The 15,317-nt window shown below is 39.3% G+C and overlaps 1 protein-coding gene across 1 annotated transcript; it reads left to right on the top strand.

The window, feature by feature from the left end:
• Positions 1 to 3,457: 3,457 nt before the first annotated feature.
• On the top strand, positions 3,458 to 14,163 carry LOC140943199 (salivary peroxidase/catechol oxidase-like). Its single transcript, XM_073392268.1, has 8 exons — positions 3,458 to 3,573; positions 6,063 to 6,607; positions 7,070 to 7,842; positions 8,672 to 8,856; positions 10,125 to 10,411; positions 11,379 to 11,635; positions 12,758 to 13,085; positions 13,958 to 14,163. Exons 2-8 carry the CDS (start codon positions 6,069 to 6,071, stop codon positions 14,013 to 14,015), a joined length of 2,427 nt encoding a protein of 808 aa, XP_073248369.1. The 5' UTR covers positions 3,458 to 3,573; positions 6,063 to 6,068; the 3' UTR covers positions 14,016 to 14,163.
• Positions 14,164 to 15,317: the final 1,154 nt, after the last annotated feature.

Consider the following 15,317-nt stretch of genomic DNA (forward strand, 5'->3'; position numbering starts at 1 on the left):
TCTAGTAAAAGAAAACTGTCTCACATCATTTGATGATAAAGTTCTTACAAACAGAGTGGAAACAAATGCAAATTAAAAATTAAATACCGAAACAAAAGAAGTCAAAGATATTAAACTTTACACTGAACCTGAATATGGCTGATGAGGTATCAACCGAAATCAAAACAACTTGCCTTCAATACAATAGCACTGGTAGATCTACATTTCATATTCAGGTTAGGAATTCATCTTATTTTTCTTTTTGTTTTGAAGTCATCTGGAGCTCAAAGAAATTCTGATTTTTTCTGCCCGGAATAAAGCTTTTCCTCGTGCTAAAATTAGCCATAACCAGTAACAGAGCTAAAAGCTTAAACTCTTACACTTAAAATAAAGTGTTTTTACTCACGAGGCCAGCATCTATTCTAAGTTTTTGGAACAGAAGACGAAAAAAAGAGATTTCAACTCACGGCCACAGGATTGTCTTGTTACACCAACATGGCCGTCGTTCCATTGTTTTGAACACCAATTGGGACTTTACGATCCGACGACGCAATTGCAAAGAGAAATTCAAAAAAACAATAGTTTAGAAGGCAGAAAAACAACTTTGTGCATATATCACACCTTTTTTGGTCATTTCTTTGGTCATTTTCTTTTGCATGACTACGAAGTAAAATTGCCTAATTTTACATTTTATGGAGGGCGTTAACAAGAGACTACGAAATTTAATTTCACTTCTTTAACTTGGATAGGGATCCTAGGAACTCAACTCGAGGGGGGGGCTCGCCTACTTTTGATAGGGTGAATAGGTAGGAATAATCGCGATTCAAACTGGAAGAACGTAAATTCATTTTTTAAGCGATGTTTTGGCTGCCATCGAGTCTTCGGATCGTAAAGTTCCTGATATGACCGCCGAAACTTTGTGTGAAAACTCTTTTAGTTTATAGACCGGATTTCTATGTTTCTCCAATTCCGTGCAAAGTTCTCCTACATATAACAAGCTACCGTTGACCAGATTTGAATGACGTTTTGCGATATTGGTACAAATTACGCCAGTTTTACAGAATATCGAGAGAACTAGTGACTGCACACCGACGAGAAACCCCTGGGGACGAGGTTAAGCATAGTAGCTTAGCTGTATGGTTAGAAAATGGAAAAAATTGCCCAGAAACCGGCCAGTGAAGATAGTTGAACTTTACATAGATCGAGGTATATGTAAGCACGTTTTTACGTCTAAAATATTTTGATGAGTAAAGGCCTAGGTCAAACGTCGAACTCTTCATGATCCGAACCAAACTCTAATTTGGGTGGACCTAAAATAAGTTTAAGATCGTCGAACTTTCGATGCGTCGAACCAATCAACTGAATCAGATTAGTAAAAAAAGGTTTCCCGAACGAGGCTAAATATACGTTATCATACAAATTTTATTTTTTTTTTAGTTTAGTTCGTCGCATGTGAAGATCAACGTTTTTTCCGCCGACTATCTTCCGACGATATATCCGTCTGAAGCAGATGAATAGAACTTGTTTGGCGATCCAAACTCATCCAGACGAACTTAACTGAGCCGGACGTCGAACTTTTCATGAACTTAACTCACTAACGTTGGTTCGTCTTATGCAATGTTTGACGTTTGGCCTAGCCCTGATTTTACAATTATTGTATGGCTTTCGTATGATATGAAGAAGCAGATCTGGGACGAACAGGTCGGTGCCCCCCGATCGATTTGCCTAATACCGCTTTATTTCAGGCTGATTAACCTCATCCAATAATTGCTATTTCTCCGTAAGAAGAAAATGTTTTCAAAGTAAGCATGTTTTTACGTCCAAAATATTTTTAAAGAGAAATAAAACAATTACATAATTGTATTAAGCTTTCGCAATGGTATGAATTTTTAGACAGATCTGGGAGGCTGTTGATGCCTCCCGATCGATCTGCCTAGTTCTTTATTATCAGGCTCAGCCTCAAAAAATAACTGCTGATTCTCCGTGTGAAGAAATTAAATGTTTTCAAAAAAATTTCTAATCCCACCTCGCTAATTCTTTTTTGCCACCAACTCGTTTTCCCAAGGGGATTCCCAAAATAAATTCTGTAGCTGGACATCACTTGAAACTGTAACAATTATATTTACGATATGAAGCTATGCAACTCCCATGGGAAGAGCAACAAGTGCAAATCCCAGGCTAACTCCAAAAACTTAACGTTAACATTCCCAACACTTTCAACTTGTCAACTGACTGAAGCAAGCTTCTTATCTATTTTCTTATGCTGATATGCTCGGCCAATGTACTCTAATGTATTTTCTTGTAAAAGCGAGTACACCGTCGTTTGACTCTTTTACCTTGGAGAAACGGGTGGTCACCGTGTAGAATGTTGATTTCATAACTACCTCTGGGAAATAGTTTCGCCAGTGAAACGTAACTGTTACTAATTTACGAAAAAAAGTTCTCCTACCCTAACTGTTTAAGGTCTCTAAGTCGTATTAGGCGCTCATGGCTGGAACTGAATTAATAATGAGATGAGTTAATTCTGCAACTTGAATGAAAATTTTAAGTTCTACGAATATGAAACATAACTTCACCAAAAGTTAGTGAACCATTCTGTGATCTGTTTAAGTTTCAAAATAAAAGGAAACTTTAGACAATCCCAAGGAATGGATTCAACCTGTTAAGAAAATTTTCTGGCTCGAATGATTGATTCAGGTTATACATATAAATAAACTATGAATATTTCTTAAATAAGGGTAAAAATTAGCAAGAAATAACGTCGGTGTTGATCTCGCCATGACATCATTTTTAAATGACGAAATGAGCTTAAATCGACTTAACAATTTGTGGTAAAAAAAGAAAACAAATTTAAGTAAATATTTTTGCATGTAAATGGAAAGTACTACTGTCACTACTTATAATCAAATAGTTTTGCACGGGTGGAGTCCGATTGCGAGTTTAAGCTTGGCCTCTTCTCTTTTTGTGAAAAGCATTTCAGTCAAGTTTGCGTCGCACTTCCGAAGCACGAGCTGAAGAATCGAAGTGCGATGCATAATTTAACTGTCTTATTTCTGAAATGTTTTTATAAAGAAGAATTCCATTTTTCAGTCCTCAAACTGCGTATATGACAAGCCAATTTTAGTTACTTTTTATTAGTTAATTTTGTGTCATAGCGACATCGAAACGTTTCTTTTCTAAAAAACTTTTCTCGCTAATTTTTATTCGTCATTGTCTGACATAATCTATTTCAAGTCGACTAAATGACTGTGTCACCTGGGGTAATTAAATCTTCGCCTAGTCGTCTTTAGGTTAAATTGAAAGGAAACCCTATATAAATTATGCCATCTCAAGATACGGCTAAACTTGATAAACATTGTCCAAATCAAATGAAATTTTATATTACCGACATATCACCGCTTCACCAACGATCACTGAATTATCTCCTGATTGCGTCGGCTTTAGTTTCAAATTGTTCTCAGTGGTAGATCGTATAAAGAGAAGCATCTCACAGAGGTACGCTACAGCTGCCTCTGTCTCGGATCAAGTCGATTCAGACAGTCTCCGTTGATCCGTTGGATTTGTACCAAGGGGGAACATACATCAGGAAATCAGGTAAACATCGATCCACTATAAGAAAACATTGTCTTTCTTATCTCTTTGTATAACAGTATTTTTAACAACAGGTAGTCGGATCGCGTTGGGACGACCTAAACATTAAAGATTACCGCGTCACGAAATTTATCGAAATTCACACAGTTGATTGAGCTGCTTCCGAATTAAATAAAAGAGAAAAATAACGGCTCAAAACATTTAAGGAAGGTACAAATAACACAGCAAATACAAAAGAAGGCGCGGACGGACAAACTTGAATAAGATTAAAACGGATTGCACATGCAGTTTTGCTGAAACATGTTAGGCAAGCCCAACAGTTTTTCAAATTTTATTCTTGTACCGTATTTGTACCGTTTGATATAATTCTTTGGGAGAGATATTTGTTTGATACGAAGTTGTGATTTTGTATTTTATGGTAAATGTTGGGTTTATGTCAAGTTCCTTAGACGCTTTATTTACAATATTAACCCAGTGAACAAAGACAGCGTGACACAGCCCCTCTAACTGTGTGGTAAACTAAACTTGCATGCAATAAAAATAGCAAAATGTTTTGTTTATTTCTTAATTTATTTCTTTATATTATTAATTTTAACGTACTCCAGTTGTTATTCGTAAGGATTGCTTGAGGACCCTTTTCCCTGTTAGCTCGAAAAATAAAGAGGAATATCTCCCTTATAAAAACCACAAGAGACCCCGGGTTTCTTAGTAATGAAGGTATTCAGCAACTGATCATCAGGGGCACCCGGCCCAACAAAAAATTTTGGAAAATATCTTTTCGAAAGACGATTTGAGATCTAGAATTTTCGGAACATTTGTTGTAAAATTTCTTGCTTGCCTGCCTCTCCTAGGATTTTCGAACATCTAAAACATGGTATAATTGCACATTTTTAACGGATTTTTACCCTAAAAAGGTCACCTAGAGTTTTCGGGAGCCTTTTTCTGGCTGAAATTTTCGAAAAGGTAAGTTTTGATCCCTATAATTTTCGCATCACTAGACTTTCAGTTAGGAAATCCGAACAGATGAAAAATTTCTAGGGGATAAAAATATGCCTATATCTACCGTTTAAATACTAACATGCGTTCAGCAATGCTATGTTTAAGTTGTTTTGAACTATATTCTCGTTGGGTGCCCCTGTGATCATGACTGTTCAGCTGACAGAATTGGAGCTTTGTAAGTCCACAGATGCTTTTTTGTTTAATGAAACTGAACTACAGTAAAATCCTTTACAATAGTCGATATTGTGAGAGTTTCGTGCGAAGGATATCAGGTCGTGCAGGATAAAGCATCGTGCTTCTTGATTCTCAAGCAACGGTTACATGCACAAGAGGCCTATTTTGGCCATTTCCTGCTTTTCTTCTCACCCGTTGCATTTAGAGCGAGGTCGGCGTCCGCGCATACATAGGGGTTCTGAAAATAGTTTCCTTAACAATAGAGAGCGCTCTTCGTTGAAGATGGCAACCAAGTCCGTTGAGAAAGCAGCTATGAAAAAAGACTGAAAAGATAAGACTCGGGACAGAGTTTAAGCAGTCTCGTTAAGCGCAGACACGCCCTCATGATATAATTCCCTGCAGATAATGTTGACATGAATGTTATTTTTTACATTCTAGAGGCCTTGCGACACACGGTCAAAAGTCTTAGCTAGTGAGGGCGCCATAGGCTGGGTACAGCTGTTTCAGCAGTCTACTACTGCTGGGCCTCCTGTAAGAGGTAGTCCCTTTCTGAAGCGTAGAGAATTTCAGGTTGATGATATCTTCCGCAATAGACGGGCATTCAGTTGATTGAGAAGCTCGTCCTTTTGCGGTATTTTGCCAGCCAAAGGGAGGCAGACTGGTTTCAGGGTGATTGCGTAGAACCTTTTGCATTCTGCAGATATTTCTTCATTGGTTACAAATAAAAGGATAATACCTTACTAATGACGGTTGGGCCGCCAGAGGTATGGCCTCAACTTCGAATGCCTCGCCACACAATTGGCAACATGAAGAGGTTGGGGGAGAGATTTCACTTGCTGATTGATCTCTATTTGCTCAAGGCTGTCAGTGCACGTTCCTCGCGCTCCTTCATGAAAAAGGGTCTTTTCAGCGCATCCATATCCTGAAGATTGGCAACCTCCAGTTATGAGGAGTAATAGGGAGCTTAAGCAAGGACGTTTTTTACCAGCGTTCGTTAACCGGAAGTGGACATTTTCAATTACTGGGCAGTTCGTTTTTTTTTTGTTTTTTGTTTTTTTGGCTCATATTTTTGTGCAAAAATCTATTTAAGAATAACGACACTTAGCTATACAAATTTGATAGCGTCAAGAAATAATTACAAGAGAAAGACTTCACTTCCGGTTGACGCACGTGCGTCGCTCAGAAACGCCTAACAATAATGATAACGTTAATGATGACACGATATTAGTTTAGATTCATTCCTTTTTTGTTTTAATGTATGTTTTGTTTAAGTTTTACCAACAGCTCTTGGTTTTACACTTATTTATTCGTTTCTTTAGTCAACCATGGCAATTCGCTTGCTAATTTGTCAGGTGGTGTTCGTGTTAGCACTGGCACAGGCGTCATCTTCCATTCTTGATGACACCAGCTCAGGTAGCGGTGCAATTGAAGACACACCTGAAATAGAAAACGAAACGCCAGATGAGAATTCTGGTCTTGATGACATAAATGATAGCAACCTGCCCGAAGAAGAATTTGATGAGATGACAAGCCTGGATGAGATAGACGATGAGAGTTTGCCAGAAGAATTAATGGCCGAAAAAGATCTTCCAGAGCCTACCAAACGCAAAATTCAACGCGTGGCTAGGCAACTTGAAAAGGGCTGTAGATGGAGAGCGAAACGAGTTTTTCGAGCAAGGTACACGAAAAAACCGGCCTTGAGATTGTACTACCAGGCGTATCAACATGGAAAAAAAAGTTCCATTAACGACGAAGAGTGGAAAAAAGCATTAAAGAGTGAAAAATGTAGCGCATGTGTCTTAAACAGGCTCTGCAGAAGAAGATGGATTCTAAGATTATTGGAGATCCCGAGGAGAATTGGTTGGTAAGTAGTTGAATACCTTGTACATATCATCGGCTTTTTATTAGATCAAATAAATAAAACGACACTATAAGAGACGACAGATGTTACTACATATGTCCAAACAGCAAATAGACTACGACTACTTTATTTTACCCGGGGATAGTAGATCGCAAGAAATACTCTAGCTTTTTCTTTTCGAATGAATAATATCATTCTGGCCCCAGTCGTTTAAAAGGTGTATAACGCTATCCTTCCGTTCGGATAAATCACTACCCAACTGGATAAAGCGATTGTGAGTCCATAACACTTATTCGCTGGATAGTGATTAATCCGGTAGACAATGCTATTCAACTACTGTACATTAGGGGCCAGGTCTCCTTAGTTATAAAAAATGCAGATTACCCCTAATAACCAGAAAATTACATACTGTAAGAACAGAACTTTATTTTTGGGTAGGTAAATATTTTTTTGTCTACCTTAAAGGAGGAGGCGCAAGATGCTCTGCAAAAGAAGAATCGTCGCTGAAGGGCTTGATGTTAACGTGCCTGCCACAGAAATAATGTGTGATCCAAATTCTATATTCCGCACCATTAATGGAACTTGCAACAACCTACGAAATCCTTCATTCGGGGCAATCAATACACAATTCAATAGACTTATACCTGCTGATTATGGAGATGGCATCTCAACTCTTCGCCGAGCGTCATGTGGCAGAAAGCTTCCCAACGCGCGCGACGTAAGTAGGATGGTTCATGGCAGCAACGCAGATCGAGCAAATCCCAATTCCACCCGACTTTCCCACCTAGCCATGAACTTTGGACAGTTTATGGACCACGACACAACACTAGCGGCGTTTAAGGGCCTCAACTGCGAACCACCCACCCGAGATCCAGAGTGCATCAACATTAAAATTCCCAAAGACGATGCAACATTCAGGAAACGGGACGTTGATTTTATCGAAATGGAGAGGGATGCTCCTGTAAAACCGACCTCCTTCTGCAAACTTGCCGCTCGAGAGCATACAAACACCATAACGGCTTTTATTGACGCTTCCAACGTTTACGGATCAACTGAGGAACTTGCTAAATCTCTTCGCGCCGAAAACGGCCTACTAAAAGACCTCCCACATCCAGATGGTATGGGGCTTGCCAATTTGCTGCCTCCGCAGCCAGAAGATTCCGAAGAATTCTGTCCATCACTAGATCCGATCAGACCGTGCTTTCTGTCAGGAGATATACGAAACAATGAGAACCAAGGTAGGAACGCTCGTTGTAACGTTAAAGCTCTATTATAAACCCTATTCATACCGACATGGACCGAGAGGGTAGAGGATTTCGCTCATTCCTACCCCTTGTCCAGTACACCGCTGTTGCTCCTAGCCTGCCGAGGAGCAACAGGGGCGCTCCCTTATATAAGCTGTATTTGTGTGTAGGGCACCAAAGCGTGTGGTGACCTTTTTTATCCTGAAATTAATTGCCGATTTTAACCGCAGGGATGTTTTTAGGTTATGTTTTTTCTTCTCTTAAAGCAGGGTCTGTCATCTGTCTCTTCAGAACACTGGTTCAGGGTTAAATTAGGGCAGGGGAAAATAAAGTCTTTTTTTTTTTTTTCTGAAATAGGATAAGGGTTACATGAAACATGCCGAACGCCCCCTCTCGAACGTTTTTAGGAGTACCCTTTTGGCTAGAAAACAACAACAATAAATAAAGACAGAAATAAGGTCGTAAATCAGCACGTAAAATTGGGCAGTTGCAAAACATTAATTTTAGACCCGAATTTAACGCGGCAAGAACTTTGGCGCTTCCAGGTTTTTTTATGACATATTTAATACTCAACGGAAATTCTTCAATTCCTTTCAATCAAAAAAGTTCTAAATTAAAGCATTTGAACCTGATCCAATATCGTCAAACACCATCTAACAAGGCGTTTAAAAAGATTGGTCTAGTGTTGATATCTTTACTAGCTCTGGGGGAATCACTTTTATATTTTGTAGATTGTTTATGTCAAAGCCTCCAAAAATTGGCCACCAAAATCATAAGGATAGTTTAGAAGCGCGACGTTTAATTTGATTTCTTTTTCCCGCAGGGCTCAATTCAGTCCACACCATCTTCGTGCGTCACCACAACCGGATAGCCACATTTTTACGCAACAACAATAATAACAACTGGCCCAGCGAGAGAATTTATCAGGAAACCAGAAGAATCATCGGGGCACAACTGCAAGTGATAACGTACAAAGAATTCCTGCCATTGATTTTGAGTCCTGAAGTGGTAAGTGGAATGTCAGTATGCTTAGGTCACCCCATGTCGAGGGAATCCAAGACAGTCTTATGGATTCTGGACCCCACGCAGTGGATTGCGGATTCCATGTACTGGATTCCAGTCTTTGTCAGTGGAAGTTGGACTCTGGATTCCGATCGTTAGTGGGATTCCGGATTCCTTGAGCTGTATTCTGGATTCCAAAACCCAGGATTCTGGATTCCTGATTAGCCTGCGTAGCAAGCGTTTCCTTTTGGTTTCGGAGCAAAAAAAAAGACCGTGGAAAGGGATTTTCGGTTTTGACCGCGCGAGAAATGAGACGAGATCCCAAAAAAAAAAGAGGGGGAGGGGAAGGGGAAGGAAGGTTTAAGGAAAGGAAGGAATGTTTCCTTCCTTTCTTCCCCAACCCCTCCCCGCTCTTTTACTTGCGCCTGTTTCGCCCGGTCTTTGACTCTTGTTCCTCATTCTTTGCTCCTAAACCGTACAGAAACACTTGCTACGCAGGCTAGGATTCCACAAGCAACATATTTTCCCAGATTCTGGATTCCACAAGAAAAATATTTCCCGGATACACACATGGGGCGACTTAAATAATGCCGATCCGAAAAAGGCGGAAAGCAATTTCCTTTGTTCTGGTAAATGCGTTGTCCTCACTTAGAAATGCTTTCTTTTTCACACAGAAAATGCATGAACCTACACTAAGGCAGTTTACGAAGTAAAACTTCATTTAGAAAGGCTGTTTCTTTGTGTTAAAAGAGTTCGACTATTATCAGAAGAGTTTACAATTTCACATGTCCCTCAGGAGAAATTTCTGTGTTATTAAGATTGTGTCATAAGGAACTTGGTCAGAAAACTAAGGATTAATATGCATGCTGATTGAAAGGTTTTTGTAAATTTTGCACTGTTCATTGAAAAGATCAGCCCAAAGTGCTATTGGCCCTGCAGGACAAAGTCTGATTAACCCCGATAGAGGGAGCCAAATTGGAACCAAAGAATGGCTACTCACCGAAACGACCCATTTTTAGGGCTAAAACAGATCTTTTTTTATTTACCATGTGCCTTCTAAAAACTTGTACTCAGGACTGCAATGTCACTACTAGTTGCAGACTAAGTAGCACGTCTAACTACACAACATAATCTGTTGCAACCGTAGGAAATTATTTAAGGTCACAAGTCTTACAAGAGTCCCACACTAGCCTGAACCTGAGCTGCTTGATATATCTCGCACATAATTATAACGATAACCCTTTCTTATTGCTTCCTTTTTCCTCATATTTTAGATAAAAAGATTTGGTCTCAGGTTACTTGAGGGAGGAAGGTTTTTCAGAGGCTACAACAAAAGAGTTAATGCTCAAATGACAAATGGCTTTTCCGTGGCGGCTTACCGATTTGGCCACAGTTTGGTTCAGGAGATTTTTAGACGGTTGCGTGAAAATGGTAAAAAAGAGTTTCGGCCTATTCCTGTATTGGACTTTGGTAATCCACAGTACTTGTACGAGAGGTGTCAAGGAGGTATAGATGCTATTTTGCGGGGCTTAACACAAGACCCTTCAGGGAAAATTGATGGGTGAGTGAACGAACTTACAGTCAAAGGGATCATTCGTAAATCCATAGATTTTGTTTTAATTTAATTAGGATATTTTCAATCGGATAGAAAATTGTCAAGGTGTTGTCCTGAAATGGGGGGAACTTAAGAAAACAAAACAATCCACACTCCTCCTATCCATTCGAAGTTGGGTACACAACAGCGGCACAACATTGCGTGGAGAGGGTGGGGGAGAGAAAGCTTTATTTTCCCCTTTTTTAAGTTGCCAAAACGCCAGAGAGGTACTTTAGGGCCAAAGTTTCTCAACTAATTTTGTCATCGATTGTTTTCCAACGGAGATTTTTGATCTCAAATTCACTTGATTTGCTATTTTAAAAAACGAAAAAATCCGAAAATAGATTCATTCTTTAGCGTACCAGCAACACATTGGCCAGAATTGAACCGGTGAGTTCAACCCACTACGAGGTCCCCTTTCAAGGGCGTATCTTATCTGTAAGCCAGAAAGCACGTGCGTACTTTAAAAATGTCAAAACAAAAACAAAATAGACATTTTGATTGATCTGATTGAAAAATATCGGTATCGTCTCCGAAAAACTGTATGGAAATTCCTTACAAGGCGGCAAAAGCCCTTGCTTAGAGCCATAGAAAAACGATGAAATAAGACAAATGCAGTTTGGCTAATATACATATTTGTCATTTCTTTGAACATTTTAATTTACCCATTACGAGGTGAATGTGAGTCACCTGACTTTGGTTGACAAAGGAAACGTTCATCAGATAAATGCAAGCGTGGATATAAAACTGCTTGCCAAGTTTCAAAAAGCTGAGAGAAATGGTTCTACTTGAAGTCAAAATCAACTAAAATTGTGGTTCAGCCAAGTCTTTTAAGACACATGAATCTTTCATGTCTGAAGTCTATACAGAGGAGTCGTAATCGCATTTCTTTAAATTTTAGCCAATTAATTTTATATACTGTTTTATTTTCAAGGAGATTTTCGAGTTCCGTACAAGAAGAGCTCCGTCGTGGCGAAGGCGATCTGTCTGATTTAGTCAGCATCAATATTCAAAGAGGACGTGAACGTGGAGTTCCCGGATACACTAAGTATCGTAACCTGAAGTTATGCGGACTGTCAAAAGTGAAAAGTTTCAACGATTTGAGAAAAAAGGCTGGCTTTAAAGCAGAAGACGTTGCAAATTTGAGGAAGGTTTACAGAAACGTGCGTGATATTGACTTGTTCGTTGGAGGTGAGTGATACAGAGCTTACACTTTTTGGTAGACTTGCTACAAGTCGACCTCTCATAAGTCGTTAAAAGTGAGCGAAGCGAGGTCGCGCACCGACCTAGCGAGCGACGAAGTCTCGAGGTCAACCTGTCTCGCCTGAATGGATTTGAATCATGTTCAGTTACTAGAAATACGTGAATCGCAGGACCTCGTATAGCATTTGGGGGAACGGCAAGAAGTAAGAAGAAACGGAAATAAATCGATTAACATATAGGCTGTGTCGGGAGCGGCGTGAAATATCACTCACTGCACTGTCCTATTGGTAATTGTCATGACGCCATCGGTAGAATTTTCGACCGGTGAATTTCGCACCAAACAGAGTGGCAAAATGCCATAACCAACCAGTAAAAAAAGATAAAGTATTGGCTCTAACTCTGTCACTCATGATAGTCGGTCCTAGAAAAAAAAATCACTGAGAAAATTCGACGAAATAAAATGGTATAATTATGCAAACGTTTGCTGAGCGTCGATAGGGTTCGTTCGAATGCCAAGGCCATAGGATTTTGCCCATAGATTTAAAAGTTAAGGTAACAGATAATATATTCATAACGTACTAATGTAGTGTAAAAGCGTAAAATTGCCATGATATAGTAATCCGAAACTCGCTAATAAGAGAAGGACGTATTTCTGTATTGCGTTGTAAGATGGAAGTGGCCAAATTTTGGGTTTCTGGGTTATGTCTGCGAATTTATCTCTCGTTGAGACAGGTTTAAAACTGTACTAAGAGCGAAAGTTTATAGAAGATTTCTTTGATCTCCATCCTTGGTTCATAATTAGTGTGTCATCAGTCATTTTGAGGCATTTCAGACTATATTCAACCTGCTTTAATAACTTTCCTGTGTTCTAAACTCTAGAGGAGTTATCAATCGTACACCGTGTTTAAATAAATCTGAAGAAGAAAATTCAGCACAGATGGTTTACCTTGCAATAGCATATTTCCGTTAATGTATAAGAGCGCTCGGGAGCCACTTCAGCCAATGTACTTTTTTCGCTGTTGCCTTAACTTGTTTTTTTTTTATTTCCTTTCACAATAATATTCTTATTTGCATCCAGTAACTAGATTTCATTTGCTTCTCAATTCTTAGGAATGCTGGAAGCAAATAAAGGGTCAGAAGCCCTGGGACCAACTTTTCAATGCATTATAGCCGCGCAGTTCCAGCGCCTCAGAATCGGAGATCGTTTTTGGCACGAAAATGCTCCAGACCCAAGCTTGAACACCGATCGAACGGCTTTCAATGCTGCCATGCTACGTGAGATCAGGAAAACAACGTTTGCCAAGATACTCTGCGACAATGCCGACAAAATCTCGAATATTAACCCGACGGTGCTGAAGCCGTCAAGCTCAAAGACGCCTTGCAACGCCTTGCCAACGGTTAGTCTCACGCCATGGATAACGCCACATCGGGACTCAGGGTAAGTTTTTTTTACATCAACTGAACGACTTTTTACGCGCTGATTGGTCGAAAGCTATGATCGATAGGAGTACAGACCATGTAAAATTGTTGTCGATTTGGTAATTTGCCTATAATGATAGTACCATGTTACCATGCATATTTTCCAGATCTAATCGCATTGTGATCGTGTGGTTAATTATGATTAGGACAAGCATTGGAATTAGGATTATGATTATATCATGATTGATCAAGATTTTGATTGTTATGCTGCCGCTGATGATGATGATGATGTTGATGATGATGATGTCGTTGATGATGATGACGACGACGACGACGATGGCTGATGATGATAACAGGGAGCTTAAGCAACGGCAAGGCAACGAGACCGGCAAAAAAGCAATAGGGTTAGATTGGCAAAAAAACAACTTTGCACGTGCATCACGCTTTTTTGTACATTTCTTAACCGTCATTGCACGACTACAACGTGAAAGTACCTAACTTCACGTTTTGTCGAAGACGCGAAAACGGACAACAACTTTCTTTTTCTTTTCCTGAACTTTGATTAAGTCCTTTAGAATTCAACTCAAAAAGAAATTGCAAACATTTGTCGAATTAAAGGAGATGGAATAAGCGCGAAAAAGTTCGAGGCAGGGCGAATTCAATTTTTAAGTGACGTTCTCGTAGCCGTCGCCGTCGTTGTTGCTGAAGCTCCCTAATGATGATGATGGTGGTGGTGGTGGTGGTAGTGGTGGTTGAGATAGTGATATCAATGTCAGTTAGACACGATTGCTCGGAAAGGAAAACGAGATTTCAACCAGTAGAGATACCGCCTCGACTAGACTAAGTTGTAAAAATAAAGTTAAAATATTAACATCTTTTTTTTTTCTACAGAACACCTTACGATGATGATGACGGCGGTGATTCATCTGATGATGACCCAAATTTTTGAATATTACCTCCTCAACCGCAAAAATGACCGTATTCCCGAAAAGTTCTTTGCTTAAATCGTAGATTAGATAAACGACTATTATAAAATTGTCATGCATAGTGAATATTGTTTTCAAAAAATGCAATAAAGACTTTTGCTTGGCTATAAATATCTGTGTCTTTTATGTATATAATTTATTTTTGGAATACAGGGTCCTCGGAGAGGGATCGGGGCTCGGGGCGCGGGGCGCGGGGCGAGGGGAGGAGGCACTTTTTGAGATAATCGAGGGAAATGTCAGTATTACCTGGTTTCAGTTTTAGATCATCCGAGTTTCATAACATACCACAATTCAGGGAAATAACTTTAGTAAGAAATTTTTCATTTACATGCTGACTTCATTTCAAACTTTACAACACCCTTCTTTCAGATTTCAGATTTTGTGTTTTTTGCACTATCTGACAAGAGGTTAATACAGAAATTACAATGCATTACAAAAGCAAGAAAAAATAGAAGAAAAAAATTAATTACATAAGTCATGAAAGGTGAAATGTGCGCAGTGACCAAAGGAACTTAGGCTTTCGAGTTGGTCACTGCCAGGTGCAACTAACTGGCGAAGACATTTACGCCGCCATAATTATGCTAATTTTATTCTTTATTCATCTTATTTCCTTTATTTCAGACTTTTAAACCCACAGCTTGCGTCATTTCCTTTTAATGTCTTTTGTTGAAAGAGCGGTTAGATTATCGACAGATTATCGACTGTAAAATTAACATGACATTATGACGTTAACCATCTGTCTTTTGGATCATTGTGTCTCTGAATGACTGCAGGTTTAATTTGTTCGGCTCGGAAATAAAGTTTATTTGTTACTGAATACTGCTCTTTTTGCTACCTTCTATCAACGCAGGGGCGTAGCAAGGGGGGGGGGGGGGGTCCTTGGGTGCCCCCCTCTCCACCTTTGTGACATTTTAACCGATAAGCAGCGAGACTGAAATAGAGTTTTATTCCATCCTAATTTCTTTTTATTTTGCAACAGTTCCCTTTTTCTCTTTTCCAGTTCAAGGAGCATCAGCTTATTTTCAACTTTAAAAGGCTATTGTAGCAACAATAACCAATAAAAATTTGGTGCACTAACACCTTAATACTCCCCACTAGCATGGTCACCCTTACGGGTTCCCGGTCAAAATGGACGTTAAACCGTTTATGGATTAACATAACATATAACACAACATATTAAGCCTTTATTTTGACACGATGTGATTTAAACTGGCTAAAACTTTTGCGAAGTTTAGAGATATATATACATATGAAATATTTAATGA

The sequence above is a fragment of the Porites lutea genome, chromosome 7 (genome assembly GCF_958299795.1).
Source record: "Porites lutea chromosome 7, jaPorLute2.1, whole genome shotgun sequence".
Lineage (NCBI taxonomy): Eukaryota > Metazoa > Cnidaria > Anthozoa > Scleractinia > Poritidae > Porites > Porites lutea.

What these genes read in the sequence shown, in the direction of transcription:
- LOC140943199 (XM_073392268.1), top strand. Translation starts at nt 6,069, where the DNA reads ATGGCAATTCGCTTGCTAATTTGTCAGGTGGTGTTCGTGTTAGCACTG. An exon ending in CCTTCAGGGAAAATTGATGG is followed by an intron (nt 10,412 to 11,378) that starts GTGAGTGAACGA and finishes TTTATTTTCAAG; the next exon opens with GAGATTTTCGAGTTCCGTAC. An exon ending in ACGCCACATCGGGACTCAGG is followed by an intron (nt 13,086 to 13,957) that starts GTAAGTTTTTTT and finishes TTTTTTCTACAG; the next exon opens with AACACCTTACGATGATGATG.